The sequence below is a fragment of the Pseudophryne corroboree genome, chromosome 11 (genome assembly GCF_028390025.1).
Source record: "Pseudophryne corroboree isolate aPseCor3 chromosome 11, aPseCor3.hap2, whole genome shotgun sequence".
Taxonomy (NCBI): Eukaryota; Metazoa; Chordata; class Amphibia; order Anura; family Myobatrachidae; genus Pseudophryne; species Pseudophryne corroboree.
In genome coordinates this window covers 32400634-32424177 of record NC_086454.1, presented here as the reverse complement: position 1 = coordinate 32424177, position 23544 = coordinate 32400634, and the positions used below count along the sequence as shown (strand labels likewise).

The following is a 23544-nucleotide window of genomic DNA, read 5'->3' as shown; positions in this document are numbered from 1 at the left end:
TACTGCTCACTCTCATTACATATTACATACTGCTCAGCCTCATTACATATTACATGGTGCTCAACCTCATTGCATATTACTGCATACTGCTCAGCCTCATTACATATTACATGGTGCTCAACCTCATTACATATTACATGGTGCTCAACCTCATTACATATTACTGCATACTGCTCAGCCTCATTACGTATTACATACTGCTCAGCCTCATTACATATTACTGCATATTGCTCAGCTTCATTACATATTACTACATACTGCTTAGCCTCATTACATATTACATACTGCTCACTCTCATTACATATTACATACTGCTCAGCCTCATTACATATTACATACTGCTCAGCCTCATTACATATTATATACTGCTCAGCCTCATTACATATTACATGGTGCTCAACCTCATTACATATTACTGCATACTGCTCAGCCTCATTACATATTACATGGTGCTCAACCTCATTACATATTACATGGTGCTCAACCTCATTACATATTACTGCATACTGCTCAGCCTCATTACGTATTACATACTGCTCAGCCTCATTACATATTACTGCATATTGCTCAGCTTCATTACATATTACTACATACTGCTTAGCCTCATTACATATTACATACTGCTCAGCCTCATTACATATTACATACTGCTCAGCCTCATTACATATTACATACTGCTCAGCCTCATTACATATTACATGCTGCTCAGCCTCATTACATATTACATACTGCTGGGTGTAGTATGCGTTGCCGACAGCCGGGTCCCCGGCCGCCAGCATACCGACGCTGGGATCCCGACCGCCGGCTTGTCGACAGCGGTGCGAGCGTAAATGAGCCCCTTGCGGGCACAGTATTCTCCCTCCAGGGGGGGGTTGTGGACCTCCAAGAGGGAGCAAAGGTGTCGGTATGCTGGTTGTCGGGATTCCGGCGCCGGTATACTGTGCACCAGGATCCCAACAACCAGTATACTGAATACCACCCATTACTGCATACTGATCAGCCTCATTACGTACTGCTCAGCCTCATTACATACTACTGCATACTGCACAGCCTCATTACATACTACCGTATACCGTTCAGCCTCATTACATATTACATACCGTTCTGCCTCATTACATATTACTACATACCGTTCAGCCTCATTACATATTACTGCATACTGCTCAGCCTCATTACATATTACTGCATACTGCTCAGCCTCATTACATATTACTGCATACTGCTCAGCCTCATTACATATTACTGCATACTGCTCAGCCTCATTACATATTACTGCATACTGCTCAGCCTCATTATATTACATACTACTTAGCCTCATTACATACTACTGCATACTGCACAGCCTCATTACATACTACTGTATACTCCTCAGCCTCATTACATATTACTGCATACTGCTCAGCCTCATTACATATTACATACTGCTCAGCCTCATTACATATTACTGCATACTGCACAGCTTCATTATATTACACTAGGTGCTTCATCGCGCCCTACGGGCGCTCTTCACACCGTCGCAAGGGGCTACGCCCCCTTAACCCTTGCATGCCTTTCAGGGGTTTAATATTTGTATTATATGGAGTATTACCTGCATTCCTTTGTTAGTTGTTAAATATTGCACAATGAAAGGGCGTGCGATGGTGAAGGAGGCGCAGCCCCTTGCGACGGCGTGAACAGCACCTGCAGGGCACGATGTACAGAATGTAGCGGGTGTGGGGGGGACTGCGGATGGTGTCTGTAGATGCTGCGGGTGGAGGGGGGCAGAAGTGGGGGTGGGGCCCGGATGGGGAAGGTTCGGGAGGTGCTGCGCGTGGGGGAGGGGCAGAGGAGTGGGGGGATGCAGATGGGGGAGGGGTCCGGAGGCACTGAAGGTGTGGGAGGGGCAGGGGTGCCACGGGTGGGAGAGGGGCAGGTGTGGGGATGTTGTGGATGGATGAAGGGTTCCGGAGGTGCTGTTGGATGGGAAGGGACGGGAGTGCCGGGGGTTGGGTAGGGGACCGCAGGTACCATGGGTAGGGTAGGGGCAGGTACGGGTGTTGCGGCGGATGGGAAAGGAGGTCCGGAGGTGCTGCAGGTGGTGGAGGGGCAGGTGCGGGGGTGCCATTGGTGGGGGAGGGGTGGGTGAGGGGGGGACCGCTGATGGAGGAGGGTGTCTGCAGATGCTGCGGGTGGAGGGGAGCAGGTGTTGGGGGAGACATATAAGGGGGGTGAATGGTGGAAGGGGCCTGGAGGTGCTGTGGGTGGTGAAGGGGTGGAGGAGTGGGAGCCACGGGTGGTGTAGGGGGTCTGGAGGCACAGCATGTGGTGGAGGGGTGGAGTGCCGCATGTGGTGGAGGGGAAGGTGCGGAGGTGTGGTGCATTGGGGAGAGGTCTGGAGGCGCTGCGGGTACTGTACATGCCATAAAAGGTAGTTGGAGGGTATGCAGTAACAGAGCCAGGACAGGGGTGACAGGGTCAGTACAGGGTTGACGGGGCCAGGAAAGGGGTGACGGGGCCAGGACAGAAATGATAGGAACAGGATAAGGGTGACAGGGCCAGGATAAGGGTGAAAGGGCCAGGATAAGGGTGGCAGGGCAAGGCCAGGGGTGACAGGGACATGACAGAACACAGGGCACGGGAGAGATTGGTATTAGGGACAAAACAGTGGTGACAGACAGATGTGTCTTACCGGAGTCACTGCTGCTGGCTGCTGCTGTTCCACTCCAACCTGTTGGGATCTGCTGCTGCTGGAGACTTGGCATGGCTGACGCTCTCAGGCTGGAGTCCTGCTTCCTCTGCCCGTCCGCATCCCTCCCCCCTCCTCAGTCACACACCGCAGACCTCGCGCAGCTGCCGGGCACTGTGGTAATGTGAGACTGGAAATGACTGGTTAGCCCCCAGGAGATGCTGCGGCTGGAGGGAGGAGGGGGTCATAGCATGCACGTGGCGCGGACCTCACGGCTTCCGGGCACTGTGGTAAGGGGAGACTGGGAGTGACTGGTTAGCTCCCAGGAGACGCTGCGGCTGGAGGGAGGAGTGGGTCAGAGCCTGCAAGCAGCTCGGATTTCTGCAGCGCTACCCGCCAGCTAAAGTGTGTGAATGAGCTGGGCGCACTCCACTGCGGGTGGCAGCGCTGCAGCTAGCGGTGGGGTTGCCGGGGCTGGAGATAACAGAGGCAGTATGGAACCTGCACAGCGGCAGGTACCCCACTAAACTGCAGCTAAGAAGCGTGGAGTGTGCCAGAAAGTGACGCTCCTCCGCATCAGAGAGACCCTGCTGAGTATGCCGATGTGGGTGGTCAAGCACACAGCCGGTGCCCGTCTGTCTGTATGACATACCCCTCACACACCCCCATACCTCCCAAATATCCCGATTTTCGTGGGACAGTCCCATTTTTTGGGGTCTGTCCCGCTGTCCCACCCGCGGGTCGCAGTGTCCGGCGGTGGGGGCAGTTGGAAAGCTCCTGTACTCGCTGTTCTGCTTAGCAGAGCAGCGGTGAATAGTGGAGACAGAGGGAGAGGGGGCATCAGGGGGTACGGATTAATGGGGGGGTTCCAGCAGCAGAGCCGGATTAAGGTGTGGGGGGGGCAGGGGATACGTACCGATGGCCCCACAGTTTTAGGGGACCCCCCGGCTGGAGTAGCTCTGTCCCAGCTCAGAAGCTACCCCCCCCCCCCGTCCTGCCAGTAACAGCGGCAGCATTGTGCTACAGTCAGCGCACGCTGCTACGTGTAGGCAGGTCTGTGGTGTTGCAGGGAGGCAGCAGTCTCCCTGCTTTCTTCTGCCTGTGCGGATGTGTAGGGGGGGGGAGCGACCACCTCCTCTGGATTTAGCCCTAGCTGAGGGGCCAAAATCCCATCAAAAAAATAAAAATAAAAATCGAAATTTGCATAAGGGGGCGTGGCCGCGCGGGGCGCGATTAGGCCACGCCCCCAACCCACAGCAGGCACCGCAATGAGATAGGGCTCCCCTGTCACAAGTGCCCTGGGCCCCCCGGACTCATAATCAGCCCCTGGGAGCATGCCAGCAGCTCACAGAGCGCTGGGCATGCTCCCTCACTGACGAAAACGGGGACCCTCCCGTGAAGCCACGCCCCCTTTTCGCCGAGTGTGTGTGTGTCCCTCCTTCTGCCTGGATAAAGCTCCTGCAGAAAGCTGGGAGGTATGCACCCCTGCCTGTGCCATGCCCAATGCCCATGCTATCTGCTTCTGCTCCTAGTCTCCTGTAGATTTGGCCAGATCTCTGTGACTCATTTGACTAACTCCGCCCACTGTTGTAACTCCGCCCAGCGTTAGCAAATGAATCACAAGGTCACAGAATAGGGCTATTATATAGGAGATACTACTTAGCCTCATTACATACTACTGCATACTGCACAGCTTCATTACATACTACTGTATACTGCTCAGCCTCATTACATATTACATACTGCTCACTCTCATTACATATTACATACTGCTCACTCTCATTACATATTACATACTGCTCACTCTCATTACATATTACATACTGCTCACTCTCATTACATATTACATGCTGCTCAGCCTCATTGCATATTACATACTGCTCAGCCTCATTACATATTACATACTGCTCAGCCTCATTACATACTACTGCATACTGCACAGCTTCATTATATTACATACTGCTCAGCCTCATTACATACTACTGCATACTGCACAGCTTCATTACATACTACTGTATACTGCTCAGCCTCATTACATATTACATACTGCTCAGCCTCATTACATATTACATACTGCTCACTCTCATTACATATTACATGCTGCTCAGCCTCATTACATATTACATGCTGCTCAGCCTCATGACATATTACTGCATGCTGCTCAGCCTCATTACATATTACATGCTGCTCAGCCTCATGACATATTACTGCATACTGCTCAGCCTCATTACATATTATATGCTGCTCACTCTCATTACATATTACATGCTGCTCAGCCTCATGACATATTACTGCATACTGCTCAGCCTCATTACATGCTGCTCAACCTCATTACATATTATATGCTGCTCACTCTCATTACATATTACATGCTGCTCAGCCTCATTACATATTACATACTGCTCAGCTTCATTACATATTGGGGCTAATTCAGGTTGGGTCACAAATCGCGATCCAACCGGAACTTTTACTATCACCCCGCGGGCGCATGCACAGCGCCCATCCTGCGAATGTGCCCGTACTTTCGGCAGGGCACCCTCTCCTGGTGTAACCCAGGCACATATACTACTGCTCTCTCTCCTGGTGTAACCCAGGCACATATACTACTGCTCTCTCTCCTGGTGTAACCCAGGCACATATACTACTGCTCTCTCCTGGTGTAACCCAGGCACATATACTACTGCTCTCTCCTGGTGTAACCCAAGCGCATATACTACTGCTCTCTCTCCTGGTGTAACCCAGGCGCATATACTACTGCTCTCTCTCCTGGTGTAACCCAGGCACATATACTACTGCTCTCTCCTGGTGTAACCCAGGCACATATACTACTGCTCTTTCCAAGTGTAGCCCAGGCACATATACTACTGCTCTCTCTCCTGGTGTAACCCAGGCACATATACTACTGTTCTCTCCTGGTGTAACGCAGGCACACATACTACTGCTATCTCCTGGTGTAACCCAGGCACATATACTACTGCTCTCTCTCCCGGTGTAACCCAGGCACATATACTACTGTTCTCTCCTGATGTAACCCATGCACATATACTACTGTTCTCTCCTGGTGTAACCCAGGCACATAAACTACTGCTCTCTCTCCTGGTGTAACCCAGGCACATATACTACTGCTCTCTCCTGGTGTAACCCAGGCACATATACTACTGCTCTCTCCTGGTGTAACCCAGGCGCATATACTACTGCTCTCTCTCCTGGTGTAACCCAGGCGCATATACTACTGCTCTCTCTCCTGGTGTAACCCAGGCACATATACTACTGCTCTCTCCTGGTGTAACCCAGGCACATATACTACTGCTCTTTCCAAGTGTAGCCCAGGCACATATACTACTGCTCTCTCTCCTGGTGTAACCCAGGCACATATACTACTGTTCTCTCCTGGTGTAACGCAGGCACACATACTACTGCTATCTCCTGGTGTAACCCAGGCACATATACTACTGCTCTCTCTCCCGGTGTAACCCAGGCACATATACTACTGTTCTCTCCTGATGTAACCCATGCACATATACTACTGTTCTCTCCTGGTGTAACCCAGGCACATAAACTACTGCTCTCTCTCCTGGTGTAAGCCAGGCACATATACTACTGCTCTCTCCTGGTGTAACGCAGGCACATATACTACTGTTCTCTCCTGGTATAACCCAGGCACATATACTACTGTTCTCTCCTGGTGTAACCCAGGCACATATACTACTGCTCTCTCCCGGTGTAACCCAGGCACATATACTACTGTTCTCTCCTGGTATAACCCAGGCACATATACTACTGTTCTCTCCTGGTATAACCCAGGCCCATTCACTACTGTTCTGTCCTTGTATAACCTGGGTACATATTCCGTCAGTCTAGGGTGTTTCCTCTCTGCGGTCACTGTTTTGTACTCAGTTTTGGCACTTTCTGTGGAAGACTGATGGTGTTTCTTGTCACTCATGAGACCACAGCAGCAGCTATCTGATAACGTCTGTCTAGCTCCATCTATGGCCGGCGGCTGTAGAAATGATAGGAACAAGCATGGAGCTTGTTAGCTTTTAGATTACAGTGTTAAACATGCTAAAACGTGTCAGGAAAGTAACGAGTGTAGTAAGGTGCAAGTAGTGAACAAGGGAATGGAAACACCAATATAAAATGACTGCATAGTACACTGCGCCAACATGTGTAGGTAGTATGGCTACATTGTTATGGTGTTGGGGAGCATTACTGCAACCACCGAGACCACGGTCCATCATATAAGACATCAATCAGTATGCTGGAATATTATACAGGTGTCCGTCCCACTGTATCTCTGTCCCAATATCAAGCATGCTACTTACTGTACCCAGTTTCAGTTTATGAGCCAAGACCCTAAGACAGGAACAACTGGTGGGACACGTGCCTGTAAGACTGTGTACAGAAGGGACAAGCTTGGGGCTGATCTGTGTCCGGCACTAATCTAATTACTGGCTGCATTTGCGCTGGGGTGGGGGTGGGGGGTGGAGAATGATTGAGGGGGGTGCGGCCTCACCTAATTCTAATATGCAGTAAATAGAAGGGTCTGGTATGTATGTGCAATATTTGTATATGTACAACTCTTGCAATGCAATATGATTTGGTCAGACACAAATTCTACATCTGGCAAATGTTGTGATTTACTGTAACTGATAATCACCTCCCTTTTATTTCCCAATCTCCACCCTTTGTATATAATTATCTTGTGCAGTTTCCCTGTGCCAGATGCATGCAGCTAATACTGTGCGAGGAGACTGAGATGTAATAAATCAATATCTCCCAACCCAATCTCTCTGATCTGCTCAAGATCTGCGTCTCTCACCCACACTCATTACCTGCTCCCATGCTCGATTACAGGACTGTATATGGGCTGCACAAACTCTGTGGAATGCCCTCCCATGCACAATAAGACTTTCCTCTAGTCTCCCACACAGCCTCCATAAGCTTAACCTATCTAATTACCTCCCTCTATACACCGCGCCGCATTAAGAATTGGGGAGGCCCGGGGCACTTAAGACAGGGGTCCGGGGGAAGAGGGGTGTATGTTAGATTGTGCATACCTCCCAACATGACCAATTCCAGGGGGGACAAAATGCTCTCTACCTGGACTTCCCACTTAATATATGATTGCCATCACCTGTGTTGAACTATTTAGTTGATAAGAAAGGTATTTTGTCCCTCCTGGAATGGGTCCTGTTGGGAGGTATGGTTGTGTATATCAAATTTAAACCAATGGTGTATATTAGATTTAAACTAATAGTTTAATAATGCCTGGGTACTGTTTATAGCTCCACCTAATTGAGAGACAACTTTTTTATAAAGATTTCTTGTAATGAAACAAAGACAACTTAAACAACCTTAAAATACACACAGAAAAATAAAATATATATAATTTATCTTGTCACATGTAAGAATAGCAGCAGCTTCTGTAGTACATACACACTGGGACAGGACTCAGGAGGACTCTCTCTTTCTAGACCCGAATGCTCTCATTAGATAACAGGATAAACAGGACCTAGACACCCAGGCGGGGAGGAGGAGATGCAGGGATCCCCAGGTCACTTACAACTCTCCACCCCCTCCATCTCTCCTCTGGTCGGGAAGCTCCATTGGTAGCTCATGACACCTGATACTCCTGTATCTCTGCCTGCACTGTATACTGTCCTGCTCACATTCTGGCTGCCTGGTTCTGCTGCTGCACAAGAGGAAGAACTAGTGATGTCAATGTGCTCCAGCCGGGGGGGGGGGCCCTGACCAAGGGGGGCCCAGGGTACAGTATCCAGTGCGCCCCCACCTTAGTCTGGCTATGTCTATACAGCCCACACATAAGATCACTTCTCTTTCTTCACTTTCACATCCTCCTGTCGCTTGGCCAACATTGCTGTGTGACTGCTTCATACAGCCCACCAAGACCTATATGCAATATGTAGCACTTATCCTAATGTATCACATTCCTATTTCCCTATAGAGTGTAAGCCTGCGAGCAGGGCCCTCTTACCTCTGTCCAATTGCAATGGAATATGCTGGTGCTCTGTAAGAAACCGTTAATAAATAATAAATAAGAGGCTTCTGTGGCTGTATTTTGTTGCATAGTGGCTGGGTAATTAATCTACACCAGCTGAATGGATGATCTTGCTACTTAATGAGATGCATTTGGCAGATGTGACTGTGCTGCCGCTAATGATTATTGGCCCAATTTTATGTTGGCCAAGCTGCTCTGACTTGCATACAGTACATGGACACACAGGAGTTAACTGAGCTGAAATACTCTGTGCTACAGTAACATTTTACACCTGTTATTCTAGCCTCAACCGCTTCCTCGTATTTATGTCTTGTGGGTAACCAGACCAGGGGCGTAAATACAGGACAAAATGGAAGGAAGTCTACCTCCGCAGAGCCAGCCCTAACCAATATGATGTCCTAGGCAAAATTTTGGCTGGCGCCCCCTAGCACCACCGCTAATTCCGCCTCTGACCCTGCACCCTTTTCCCAGCACCATCACCCCTCATCCATAGCAGTCCTCATTTTTGGTGCTCCTACCCCTTTTATATTTTAAATAGGAACAGTGTGCACATTCGGTGTGCAGCCCAAAAAGGGGTGTGTTCTTGCTGGGAAGGGGCATGGGCACACAATAGTACCCCAATTCAAATTACGCCACACAGTAGTGCAACTTTATTCACATTACATCACACACAATTGCTCCTTATTCACATTGCACCACACCATATTGCTTTTTATTCACATTAGACCACACAGTAGTGCCCTTTCTATATGTTACAAGTTACAACATAGTAGACTGCCTTATACGCATGATGCCACACAGTAATGCCCCTTACACATATGACACACATTAGTAATGTCCTTATAAACATACACTGTGTTTGTATCTGCATATGAAATGCTACGTTACAGTGATTTCCAGGAATAATCTGTAACATAACATTTCGTATGCAGATACAGCCACAGTCACACACACAATATAGGCATGCCACATATTTTTTTTTTCCAAAATATTTTTTTTTTATTAAGCACTACAATTACCAACATTTCTTTACAATCTGCACATTAAATACATTTAAATGGGCAGGGCTGTGCATCCAAGCAGTACATTGAATCAAATACAGTAATTATATCACAATGAAGTAGAGTAATCCATATTGGAAGGTTATCCATTTACCAAAGAAACAATATATAAATTGTCTGCTAGGATGCAATACTGTGATATAAAGTGATTATAACACTGCCATTCACACTATATAATAAATTACTAATTGAAAAGATGTAAAAGGGGAGGGGGGGGGGGACGACGAGGAGCCGCACAGGACCACAAGAGCCAAACCCCAAGGTGTCAATTGTAAGCAAAAGGGGAAAGCAAGAAGTAATATTCCCTCATATGTCGAAGGGGAGATCTCCCGTGATTCTTCGCTGCTGAAACCACGTTGTGTTTGTAAGGGATTCTACTAGTCTATTCTGAAACTCCCTGGGCAGAATGGGGATATAGCTTTCCCATGTTTCAAAGAAAGGCGGAACCAAACGTTCCTTATTCAATGATGCTTCAATCTAATCCATGTTAAAAACATGGAATAGCTTGCTTTTAAACATCTGTAGGGATGGTGGAGAGGTAGAAATCCAACTTTGCAATATAGTCTTTCGGGCAGCAGCGCTTATAGCTAGCAGTAACTTCCTGCGGGTGGTATTCATGTGACCGGCGGTCGGGAGACCGACAGTCACATGACCTCCTCCACCATCCCGACCCCTCACTATCCCGATGGTCGGCATGCCGACCAACAGGGACTAATTCCACTTGTGGGTGTCCACGACACCCATAGTGTGGGAATAGAACCCGAGACGACCGCAGCGAGCCCGCAAGGGGCTTACTGCACTTGCCCCTCCCCGCCGGGATCCCGGCGTCAGTATGCTGCCGGGATCCCAGCGTCGGTAAGCTGACCGGCGGTCTTCTGACCGCCGGTCAGCCATACTACACCCCTTCCTGCAACCCCTAGCAATTCTTTGTGTAGTAGGTACTATCCCGAATATTGCCCATTCAGCGCTGAACGGAATGTAATTGACTAGGCGATCTAAGGAAAATGTCCTCACCGCCAGCCAAAATCTCCGAAGCAAAGGACAAGACCAGAAGCAATGGAGGAAGTCCGCTTGAGAGGACATGCATCTTAAACAGTTATGAGAGGTAGTCATACCAGCCAGATATTGCCTATGGGGAGTGAAATAAGAGCGGTGAAAAATGTTCAAGAACATCTCTCGATACTGCGCAGCGGGCAACAATTTACAGCCACTGCGGAGATTTTTAAGTAAATCGTCACACGATAAGGAGGGGAAGGATGACATCCATTGACTAACCCCTGAAGTAACCTGCTCATGGTCTATATGCTTTCTTAAAATAGAGTAGTGCCAAGAGATAGCTTTTTTTAACCGGTGGAGATGATCGAAGCATACTATCAGTAGCATTCTGCCAATCCTGCTCTGAGAGAGCCCCGATAATTGAGCTTGCATAGTGTTGTGCCTGGAAAAATGCTAAAGGAAATCTTTGAAGAACGGGTTATTTTTCCCTAGCCTGTTCAAATGTCAACAGACGTTTAGAGGAAATATCGACTATACTGCTTACATCCTGTACTCCCTCTCTCTTCCACAATGTAAAAGGGAAGGATGCTAATCCGTTTTGAAAATCCGGGTTAGACAAAAATGGTAGAAACAAGGATTTATGCGCATTAAATTATTTTGGTGACGAATTATATGCCACACTCTCCTCGTGGACCATAATAATGGGTTCTCTCGTATTTCATGATCAATTTCTGCATCATGTTGATGTAAGAAGTTAATTAAGTTACCCTCCGACAGAAATTGTTTATCTAAAAACGAATCTGTATAAATTTCACTATTGTGTAACCAGTCGCGCAAATATCGTAAAAGCGATGCATGATTATAGTGTGTTATATGCGGAAAGTTAATACCTCCATTGTCTCTGGTCTGCTGCAGCTTCACCAGGGCGATTCTGGGACGCTTACCCTTCCAAAGAAAGCCACATATTATTTTAATCAGCAGAAGCTGATTGTGCCCCTGGGCATGCCAAATGCCTTAGTCATTTGTCTGGTTTGCCTATGCCTAGGGCCGGCTCTGGACCTCCGGGCCCCAGGTCTGAAGGGGGCACACTGACCTCCTCCGTTGCTCCAGGTTCTGCTTTATGCGGGGGGAAACCAGTAACCATCTCCCCTCCAGGCTCCTAGTTTGAAATTATGCTCCTGAACCAGAACTGATAGAACATGTGTTCTGACTAATTAAAGATAACAAGTCAACAAAAAAATCATAATGATTAATGATGAAAGAATAGCAATGACCTTGTCCTATTTTTTTACTGCATACCCAAATTTTACTGAATGTGTCCAGCAAATGTACTTCCCATATGTCCAGCCAATGTGCATGCCAAATTGGGAGGTCAAGTGGTTTTCATGAACACCCTTTTAGAGAGTGACTGGAGAGTCCCATCATCTAAGCTGTTTCATGTACCAAATGCCATGTAATTAAATATAGTTGTTACTACTTTGCATTGTAACCTATGTACTTCTCTGGAATATAGGAAGAAAAGTTTCAAGATCATTCGCTCCCAATCATTGTCTCTTCAAATGCCCCCTCATGACTGGAAGTCGCCATCAACCATCACACCCATTCCATCTCCTCTGTCTCCAGAGCAGCCACCCATTCCCATCCTAAGAGGCCCTGGTCAAGTTGTCCAAGTACCGTATGACGTCCCAGAATTTCAGAGAGTGACCATTAGTGGGGATTATTGTGCCGGGGTAAGGACGCTGCTCACCTCTTTCCATCTGCATTCTAACCCTCCACCTGCAGTAAATGGCTCAGACGCCATAAGATCAGCAATCGCTTAGCTCAGTCTGCCGTTTTACCACAACTTTATTCAATAGGTATCTTTTTAACAATTGAATTCATGCTAAATTAAGTGCAAATAAATGCACATTGCCATCATCTGTGGTAAAACATGGAGGACCTTATTCTCAGCCGCAAGCTTTGCCGATGGTCACGGAGTTCAACATTTTTGCGCAGATATCCCTAGAAACTCCTACAGTGCATGCGTTACAATAGTGTCAGGGCTTTTGCTAGCATTAGCGGAAAAACACAGACTCAACTACGCTAAAAGGCGCTAAAGCAGTCGCAGTATCATGGGACTCCGAATTGTGCCCCGAATCGGTCCAGACACTTGCAAAAAGTTATTGATATTTTTGGCTGGAACGATGCATGATTTCTTGGGGTTTGATGTAATGAAAATGAAAGTAGCAATTGTAGAAGTTAAGGGGGTTAGTTATCAAAGCATGGAAAGAGATAAAATACCAGCCAATCAGCTGCTAACTGCCATGTTACAGGGTCAACATCTCGGCGGCCAGAATCCGGCACTACTCAGAATGTCAATACTGGCTTCCCAAATAGGGTCAACTGCCCGGTGCTGGAATCCTGACCGCTGGCATCCTGAATGAGCCAGTACCGGGACAGTGGAGAGGTAAGCCGTGGGCTGGAGGTGGGGGAGGGGCAGGGAGGTTAGGGTTAGGCACCCCACCCAGAGAGTTAGGGTTATGTTGCGGTGGAGAAGGGGAGGCGAGAGTTAGGTTTAGGCTACAGGAAGGATGGGTTAGGTTCAGGTGCCACCACGGAGGGTTGGGGTTAGGCTGCGGGCAGAGGGGGGTTAGGTTCAGGCTGTGGGGAGGGAGGGTTAGGGGAACATTTGGAGAAAGTAGAGGAGGTAACTATACTTACCTCCACCTGTCGGTATTCTGCTCGTCGGGATGCTGCGGTCGATATTCCGACCAGCGGCATCCAGACCGCCAGCATTCTCCACCGAACCCGTTACAGGCTGTGTTTGAAAAATGACAGTTAGGAGCTGGTTGGATGGTGTTTTATTTCTCTCCACTTTATCACTCTCCATGCTTTGATATATATATATATATATATATATATATATATATATATATATATATATATATATAAAAAATCTCTGGATTTGAACAAAACAGTTCTGGAAAAGTAATAAGGTGCATATAACTCTTATGTTCTGTACTCACAACAAAACCAATTCCCAGGTCACAGTTGATGACTACGAACAAGCCGCAATCGGACTGGCCAAGGCTCTATTGATAAGGGAAAAATACTCACGGCTGGCATATCATCGATTCCCCAGGACTACCGCCCGGTATTTGTCCTCTATAAATGATGAAAGCTTGAACTTGGAAGACGAGGTGTATCCAGGTACAGAGACTTCAGCCTTGGTTTTTTTCTTTAGTCTTTTTGAGAAAAAAATAATTAGTTTGTTACGGTGTATGGAAAAATGATCTCAGCTCTTGCAGCACCTCTTACAGGCGGCAGGCAGTTTTGCAAAACCCTCCAAAGGACGTTTTGCCAAATTATCGACACTCAGAATGTTGTCAATGAGAAGGGGGACACCGCGATTTCACACCCAGCATGCCGACATGACACTGATGCAATGTTATCCACTGTAATCAAGTTGGCTTTAGAACTTTACACTATGGTGATTGAGAGTCTCATCACCCTATTTTAGAGCAGAGGTGGACAGTATGTTTCTCAGTGTTCTTTGTTGCACAAGGAGCTGCAGAGGAATCAGTGATGCACCACGAAGATTCTCTGGTTATAAAACTGATATCGCCATCCAGTGAAAGTCTAACCGGACACAGATGGTCATTCCGAGTTGATCGCTAGCTGCATTTGTTCGCTGTGCAGCGATGAGGAAAAAAAAATGGCTCTTCTGCGCATGCGGCGCAATGTAATATTACAACGAACGATGTAGTTGCACACAAGTTCTAGCGAAGCTTTTCAGTCACACTGCTGGCCGCAGAGTGACATGAAGTGGGCGTTTCTGGGTGTCAACTAGCCGTTTTCAGGGAGTGTTCGAAAAAAAGCAGACGTGCCTGGAAAGACGCAGGCGTGGCTGGGCGAACGCAGGGCGTGTTTGTGACGTCAAAACAGGAACTGAACAGTCTGAAGTGATCGCAAGCGCTGAGTAGGTATTCTGCCGCCGCTCTGCGATCCTTTCGTTCGCACTTCTGCTAAGCTAAAATACACTCCCAGTGGGCGGCGGCATAGTGTTTGCACAGCTGCTAAAAACTGCTAGCGAGTGAACAACTCGGAATGACCACTACAGTCTGCGTGCACTGTGCTTGCTCTACGCCATCGTTGGGAAGAAGAGCAGACATGTCATTGGTCACCAGTGTTGCAGGCTACATCCAGCCTCGGGCTACCTGTTGTGCACTGCGGTGTTAGTGTATTCTACAGCAGGCGATGGTTATATGTTTGTGTGCAGATTGTGTGTCCATATGGTGTGGTTTCTCATTGATTGATAGTGTACCTTCCTTTTTAGGGGAGGCGGTCAACATCCTGCTGGACGGGATCCCGGCGGTCGAAATACCGACGCCGGAATCCCGACCGCCACAATCCCGACATATTCTCCCTCCGTGGGTGCCCACGACACCCATAGAGGGAGAATATAATAGTGTGCCGAGCGTAGCGAGGCACCGTGCCCGCAGCGTGGCGAGCGAAGCGAGCCCGCAAGGGTCTGCGTTCCGCTCGCCACCCTTGACGGGATTCCGGTGTCGGTATTTCGACCGCCGGGATCCCGTCCAGCGGGATTACGTACTGATCCCCTTTTTAGGACAAATGACTAATGGCAGATTATGTTGCACCTCCTTCTAGACCAAGTGTAGGAACTAATGGACGGTTAAAGTCAAATACAGGGGCCCATTTATCAATGAGTTTTAGCTATTTATAACTAGTTGCATATGATAAATGGCGCTACAGCCAATCAGGTGCCAACTGTCTTGTGTTTGAAAAATGACAGGAGTTGATTGGCTGGAGCACCTTTCATCATATGCAACTAGTTTTAAATAGCTAAAACTCATTGATAATGGGCCCCATAGTTACTAAAAAATATGACTTTTTTTAAAAAGTCAAGCCATTTGTCTGATTGCATCCAGCTGCTCCTGCCTTTGATAAAGCGCATGAAGCTGATGCAGAAACTTTTGCACATGCATGAATACGCACCTATGTCCCTAAGCACACCTGCATGGATTTTGCATCAAACCATTTAATAGAGGTGGATTTGTCGGAAATATGCTATTTTGTTCCCTATACTTTTCTTTTGCGTAATCTGCACCCATTGTGTTGTCAACTCTATGCGTATACATATATACTGTACATGACATTATATACAAAGTAATTTCTTCATTTTCCCTTCCATTGCTATCTTACAGACTTTTACCCTGCAGCGGGGGGTGAGGACCCCTATGATTTAGAAAATGTTCCACCAAACCTGAATTATGTAGTGAAAATGAGAGGCGGGATCCCCTATGTGTATGACAATGAAGAGATGGCTAAGGCGAATGAGCCCCGCAGCTTGCCGTACCCAGACCTGGAAACCTACACTCTAGACCTCAGTCACATCTTGACTCTCATTGCTGATGGTCCAACGTAAGTTATTAGCTCTTCATTATACAGATAGACGCACATGAATATCACACCACTATTGGCAAACGCAGTATATCCTGTTTCCCTATGAATTGGACACCTGATGCGATGATGACATCTTATCGCTGTAAATGGTGGGGTCAGTGTCATCACATTACATGTGCACCTTATAGAAGACACTTCTGTGACATCAGCTGCTCCCAGAACTGCTCAGGCTGCCCCTTCATATGGTTTTGAAACTCACTGCAATTTTTATACAATACTAGTTTAGAGAAGAGGTCCTTATCCCATATATCCCCCCAGAGGTGACCCTGCGACAGCTGCGTGATATCACTTATGTATTAGAACTTGCTGACGTTCAAGTGAGGATTCCAGGCTACTGTATGTAGGAAGCTGGAAGCTCAGCTTTCATGAGCCAAACATGTGACACTTTGTTTTAACAAGCTTCGGCCTCCCTGATTGTTTCATGAACAGGTCTGTCTGGTTTCTATGTAAATGTTTGAATCAGAGAGCTCCAGTAAATTAGAGAATATCACATGTGTCTAATGATTCACCTGCCCTCTCTCACCTTCATGCAACTCTGACCTCTATCACCTGCATGCCCACCTGCCCTCTGTCACCTGCATGCTCACCTGCCCTCTCTCACCTGCATGCAACTCTGACCTCTTTCACCTGCATGCCCACCCGCCCTCTCTCACCTGCATGACCACCTGCCCTCTCTCACCTGCATGCAACTCTGACCTTTTTCATCTGCATGCCCACCTACCCTCTCTCACCTGTTCTTTCTCTACTGCCAGTACTCATTTGCATTATTTGACCTGTGCTCTTTCACCTACCTGATTTCACCTGCTTGCATTCTCCTGCTCACTCTCCCTTGCCTTCTTTTACCTGTACTCTCTCACTTGCCCTCTTTCACCTGCACTCTCTCATCTTTCCTCTTACCTGTCCTCTCTTACCTACCCACTCAGCTGTCCACTTACCTGCCCTCTCTTACCTACCCACTTACCTGTCCTCTCTAACCTGCCCACTCACCTGTCCTTTCGTACCTGACTACTCACCTGTAATCTTTCACCTCCCCCTCTGCTTGTCCAGAATAAAGAACTTGAAGAAAAACAGATGAGTATGTAGAACATAGAGGAAGTCGCGCTAATTCCCAGGGATAAATATTTTGTCTGGCTGTTGTGCCATAACTCAAAGGATACCTCTCATTTTAAAACTGAACATTTAATGATATAAATGAAAATGGTTAATTAACCAACAATAATTAACTAGCAAAATTCAATGTTCATTGTGAGTAGTGTGATTCTCCCCATAGTGTTATAACTATAGTGTTATAATATCCGCCATATATACAGTGGAGTATCACAGGTTAGATTAAAGCTGTACAAGCCTCCTGGGAACAACCCCTAATGTAATGCGAGAGACTGTTTATTTCACTGAAGAGTCTTTCATTAGCTGGCAGCAGGGCAGCCGTCAGGGGGGGACTGTGGGGACTGATGTCCAGGGCCCTTACAGAGAGGGGTGGGCCACCCCATGCTCTTACCACTAATACCTGGAGAGCTGCACCAGGTTGTGAAACAACAGCGGGCTGGTGCACAGGGAGGACCTCTTAAAACAAGCCTTCAGCTCTCTGTCAAGCGTTCCTGTAGGTCCTCAATGCTCCACCTATATGTGATATCTCAATGTATGACATCACATAGGGGTGGAGTGGTGCAGCAGAATGCCGGTGGTATTCTGACCACCGGCATCCTCACTGGCAGGATCCTGTACCCAGCCCGTCTCAGATACCGATCCGCAATAAGCACAGTCCAAAGGCGGCCCAGGTCCTTTCAAACCAATCAGCAGCTTGACGCACATTGAACCACACTTTGGGGGTCATTCCGAGTTGATCGTAGCTGTGCTAAATTTAGCACAGCTACGATCATGTTCCCTGACATGTGGGGGGACGCCCAGCACAGGGCTAGTCCACCCCGCATGTCATTCTGCCCCCCCCGCAAAAATACAAATGCATCGCACAGTGGCGATGCCTTTGTATTTGAGGAGTAACTCCTGGCCAGCGCAGCTCCCGCGGCTGGCCGGGAGTTGCTCATCGCTCCCGCTGGCCTCAGCGCCCCGCCCCCCCACCCCCCCCCCAACGGTTCGGCCACGCCTGCATTGGCCGGACCGCTCCCCCTAAACGGCAGCTTAACGTCGCCGTTCAGCCCCCTCCCGCCTAGCGACCGCCTCTGTCTCAGAGGCGATTGCGCTAGGTAACGAAAGCTGCCATGCGCTGGCGCACTCCGGCGCATGCACAGTTCCGACCTGATCGCTGCGCTGCGACAAACTGCAGCGAGCGATCGGGTCGGAATGACTCCCTTTGAACCAAATAAGTTCTTCATCAGAAGCATACCGGGAATAAGCAGCAAATATATTTAATGATAAATGGCCCCCGAAATGAGATATCACCCTCCATGCAGGACAGGCAGTATCTAGTATATGCCAACAGAACACCGGTGCGGGGGGGGGGGGGAGGGGGGAGTCCGGAATACTGAGATGATATCCCCCAGCAACGCTATGTGGATGGAATGGGAAATGTTCTGCAGACTCTTTATATCAAGGGTGGGGAACCTTCGGTCGGGTGTGGTTCATCAAATCGACAGTGTCTAGGTCGACAATGTTTAGGTCGACCACATGGAAGGTCGACAGAGTTTCTAGGTCGACATGTGCTAGGTCGACAGGTCTAAAGGTCGACATGAGGATTTTTTTTTTTTTTGTCGTTTTCTTCGTAGAGTGACCGGGCTCCCAAATTAGTGCACCGCGTCCCCTCGCATGGCTCGCTATGCTTCGGGCATGGTGCCTTCGCTTCACTCGGCACACTGTACCGTTCCAATCGTAGTCCACGTGGATCGTTAAGTATGAAAAAAGTAAAAAATAAATAAATGTGAAACTCATGTCGACCTTTAGACCTGTCGACCTAGCACATGTCGACCTAGAAACCCTGTCGACCTTCCATCCATGTCGACCTAGTGACTGTCGACCTATAGTGGTCGACCTAAACATTGTCGACCTAGACACTGTCGATCTTCAGACCGGATCCCCCTTCGGTCCTCCAGCTGTTGTTGAACTGCACATACCAGCATGCCTTGCTACAGTTTTGCTATTTGGCCATGCTAAAACTGTTGCAGGGCATGCTGGGATGTGTAGTTCAATAACAGCTGGAGGTCCGAACGTTCCCCATCCCTGCTTTATATAAATAAACACATTGCTTGATCTACCTGCAGTGAGAGAAAGCTCACCCATCACAATCAGGGCTAAAGTCTTTGGCTCTTTTCTGGCTTCCAGTTCTGCAACATGCCGCTTGTTTCACTGCAGATTTAGGGGTCTAATTATGAAGCAGTGAAAAGTGTGAAGAAGTGAGCCAGTGGAGAAGTTGTCCATGGCAACCAATCAGCTGCTGCGTATAATTTTATAGAATGCTTTTTTTAAATGTTACCTCAGCACTGATTGGCTGCCATGGGCAACTTCTCCACTGGCTCACTTCTCCACACTTTTCACTGCTTCATGAATAGACCCCTTAGTCTGTGTCTAAGGTCTCAGAAGAGACTCTGCACGTTAGTCCTGCATCTTACATTCAGTTTGATGCCTTCGCTGTGTTGCACACTCGGCAAACTACACACAAAGCCACGTGGAATACAAATGCCTCCTCATACAACAACCCTCATTACGCCATGTGACGCCATGTGACTCCAGATGCCTGGAGTGAGTGAGCCGTAGGTCCATGTGACACTCCTAGCGCTTGGCAACAGTTTTGTGTCTTTTTTTTTTTTTTTTTTTTTTTTTTTACAGACAAATGTGTCTTAAGCTGGGTACACACTGGGCGATACAGTATATCGGCGGTCCGAGCGAACTACCAATATACAGTACTGTATATCTTGAGCTAGCCAGCAGGTGTGCACACTCAGTATCGATGTCATTCATAGACCTACAGTATTGCGACGGCTGTGCAGCACCACCGATGCCCCATGTATCTGCAGATATATTCTAGTGCATCTGGCAAAAAAAAATGCAGTAAAGTATAATTGAATAGCCCAAAACATTGGATAAAAATCGCGATAATACCCCATTTTTTGTGCAAAAATTTAGCATGGTCAATTGAATATCCCACTCAGTCGCTCACAGATAAACAAGTCTCACATATCAAATTAGTCAACACAATCAGATTTTGGGGTAAAAAGACACAAAGAAGACGCCCGACGCTAGCAGAGTCACATGAGAACTGGCGTGCTGACAGGGACTGTTTGGCGCGACTGCAGCAATAATGTATGCGGACACATCTGCAAGGCAGTTTGAGCATTCTGCCTGATAACAACATGTTCCAGAAAAACTAAAATTCTTGTCTTTATCACATGGTTATGAATGGGCGATACTTGTATGTATACCGTATACGCCATCGTGCTGCCATAAGAAAGTCCTAGCCAGCAGACGGCATCCGGTCTATAGATCTACACTAAAAAGGTCTACAGTCAATTGGTCAACCACTAATGGTTGACATGTAAAAGGTAGACAGTTCAAAAGGTTGACAGGTTCAAAACACCCAAAAAATTGTGTCAACCTTTTTTTTATGTTGACCATTTCCATGTTGACCTTTGGACCTTGTCAAACTTTTCTACAGTCTGCCTATTCCATGTCGACCTTTTGACCCTGTCAACTTAATGCATGTCGACCATTTGCGGTCAGCCTATTGACTATAGATCTTTATATTGTAGCTGTAATGATCCACACCCCCTAGCAGGCATGACTGCGGACAGCATTACCTGTGTAAGGATAAAGTGTTCCTATTTTTGCACCGATCTCTGTAGAGTTACAGGTTGTGACTGACGCTGAGTCCGCGTTCATGTCCTCTTTGTACGTCTTTGGCACTCCGAGCTGGGCGGTTGCTTTGTAATGAGTACTGAGTATACTGAGTACTCGCCCAGCTATGGCACCAATGTGGCACAACAATGTCAAGCTGCTCTTTCTTCACAGATCCTCCTTAAGGTGTAAGGGTTAATGTTTGTGTGGTGCAGAAATGTCACCTGCTGTTATTGCAACTCAGAGTGAGAGGTTATGGGGATGAAATTACAGCCGCATACTGGGGCTTGGGAGGTTATTACACATATGGATGCTATATGAGAGCTACTGTGTTGCAATCACAGGGGCCTAATTCAGATCTGATCGCAGCAGCAAATTTGTTAGCTAATGGGCAAAACCATGGGGGTCATTCCGACCCGATCGCTCGCTGTAGTTTATCGCAGCGCAGCGATCGGGACGGAACTGCGCATGCCAGCCGTCGTTGCTTAGCGATCGCCTCTGAGGCAGAGGTGGTCGCTGGGTGGGAGGGGGCGGACAGCGGCGTTAAGCAGCCGTTTAGGGGGCGCATTGGGGGGGGGCTGCGATGGCTGCGTGATGTCACACGCAGCCGCTGCGAACCGGGGCAGCGAAGAGGTTCTCCCGGCCAGCCGCAGGAGCTGTGCTGGCCGGGAGTAACTCCTGAGATGCGAAAGCATCGCCGCTGTGCGATGCTTTTGCATTTCTGCGGGGATGGGGGGTGCGGGGGGCGGCACTGACATGCAGGGTGGACTAGCCCTGTGCTGGGCGTCCCCCCACATGTCTGAGTGCCTGATCGTAGCTGTGCTAAATTTAGCACAGCTACGATCAACTCGGAATGACCCCCCATGTGCACTGCAGGTGGGGCAGATGTAACATGTGCAGAGAGAGTTAGATTTGGGTGGGGTGTGTACAAACTGAAATCTAAATTGCAGTGTAAAAATAAAGCAGCCAGTATTTACCCTGCACAGAAACAATATACCCACCGAGATCAGATCTGAGTTAGGCCCACTGTCCTAGCAATTCACAGCACTCAGCAATCCCTCAAGTCAACGCGGGAAACAAAGTAACCTTCGTCCTTTCTGTAAATCCTTCCACAGGAAAACCTACTGTCACCGCAGACTCAATTTCCTGGGATCCAAGTTTAACCTTCATGAGATGCTGAATGAGATGTCAGAACTGAAAGAACTGAAAAGTGTCCCCCATCGGGATTTCTATAACGTCAGAAAGGTGGGTATATTACCCCTATGCTTTATCCAAATAGGCCTTTGAGAAGAAGGGCCTGATTCTGAGTCCAGAGTCCGTGGGCGCGGTTGCGATTTTAATGTATTTACACTGTATTGGACAGTGCCTGGGAGATGGCTATGCGGACGCTTGGACGCATAATCGCTCACATTGGAGGCCAGACACGGACGGATAATCTGCACCTACAGTAGTATGCGGCTGCGTCTAAAGAAGAGGTAGGCGGTATTTCAGCGTGTACAGAAAAGTGGGCACATTCAGGTGCATGATGGTACACCGGTGAGGGGCTTATAAAGTCACAGAAGCAGTACCGGCAAAAGACGCACACACGGACGCTGCAGCTTCCAATTCCAGGTCCTAAGATTAATTTATGCAGAAATGCTACTGCACATTATGTGACCAAGAATGCCACGCCAGGAAAACAAAACCCTGCGTCCGGCACTTTTGGACAAAGAATTTGATTATTTTCAACTTTACCATTTCCCTTTGGAAATACTACTCAAAAGTTGATTTTGCGCATTTTTGGGAAACAGTGGCCCGCATGTATATGTATGCTTATTTGCATAAAACTGACATTTACAACTGCTTGTGACTATAGAGACGGGAAGGGGGTGGGGCGGTACTAACGTAAACTGAGTAGGGTGTCTTCACATAATCAAATTTAAAGGGACCTTGTCAAACACCTGATCCTCATTGTGCATCTCCAATTATGGATCAGCAATTGAGCTAACAATAGAAGTCAACAGATGCCATCCTATAACGCATCAATTCTTAACTGGTGGGATAAGATTATAATCTATTAAAATGGGTCAAACCTGATGCAGTGGTCAACAAAAAATAACCCCATGGATCAACCAAATCTGACTATACATCACCAGATTTGGGCACTGCTATTATATTGCAACAAGTTTTGCATTCAATGCTCTACATGATGCCAGTTCGGTTGGTATGAACAGATTGTTGAGATGATGAGAAGAAATATGGTCCAGTTGGTGTAGACACTAATAAATTGGTGAGATATACAAGTTATAAACACTGTGGATCAGCTGCTGTGGACACTGAGAGAATAGTGAAATCACTGCGTGACATGAACACTGGAGACTGGTCAGATGATTAGGAGATACTTTATTCAATGCAAATAAGAAGTAATTTGAGTCAGCTGGTATGAACACTGATAAATTGGTGACATGATTAGATGATGAGTATGAGTCTCTTGGTATGGGTACTGATCTATTGGCAAAATTATTTGGTGATAATGTAGTATGATTGGTGTGGACACTTAAAACTGGAGAGGCTTC

General features: G+C 47.6%; 1 protein-coding gene across 4 annotated transcripts in view; it reads left to right on the top strand.

Annotated features, from left to right (window-relative positions):
* Positions 1-23544, top strand: part of AMPD3 (adenosine monophosphate deaminase 3) — an 84261-nt gene that overhangs the window by 33792 nt on the left and 26925 nt on the right. For all 4 annotated transcript variants that reach the window (XM_063946442.1, XM_063946441.1, XM_063946440.1 and 1 more), the window contains 4 exons: positions 12255-12471; positions 13765-13930; positions 15946-16162; positions 22105-22234. In XM_063946442.1, coding sequence (XP_063802512.1) covers positions 12255-12471; positions 13765-13930; positions 15946-16162; positions 22105-22234 — 730 coding nt within the window. The remainder of the gene's footprint in view (positions 1-12254; positions 12472-13764; positions 13931-15945; positions 16163-22104; positions 22235-23544) is intronic.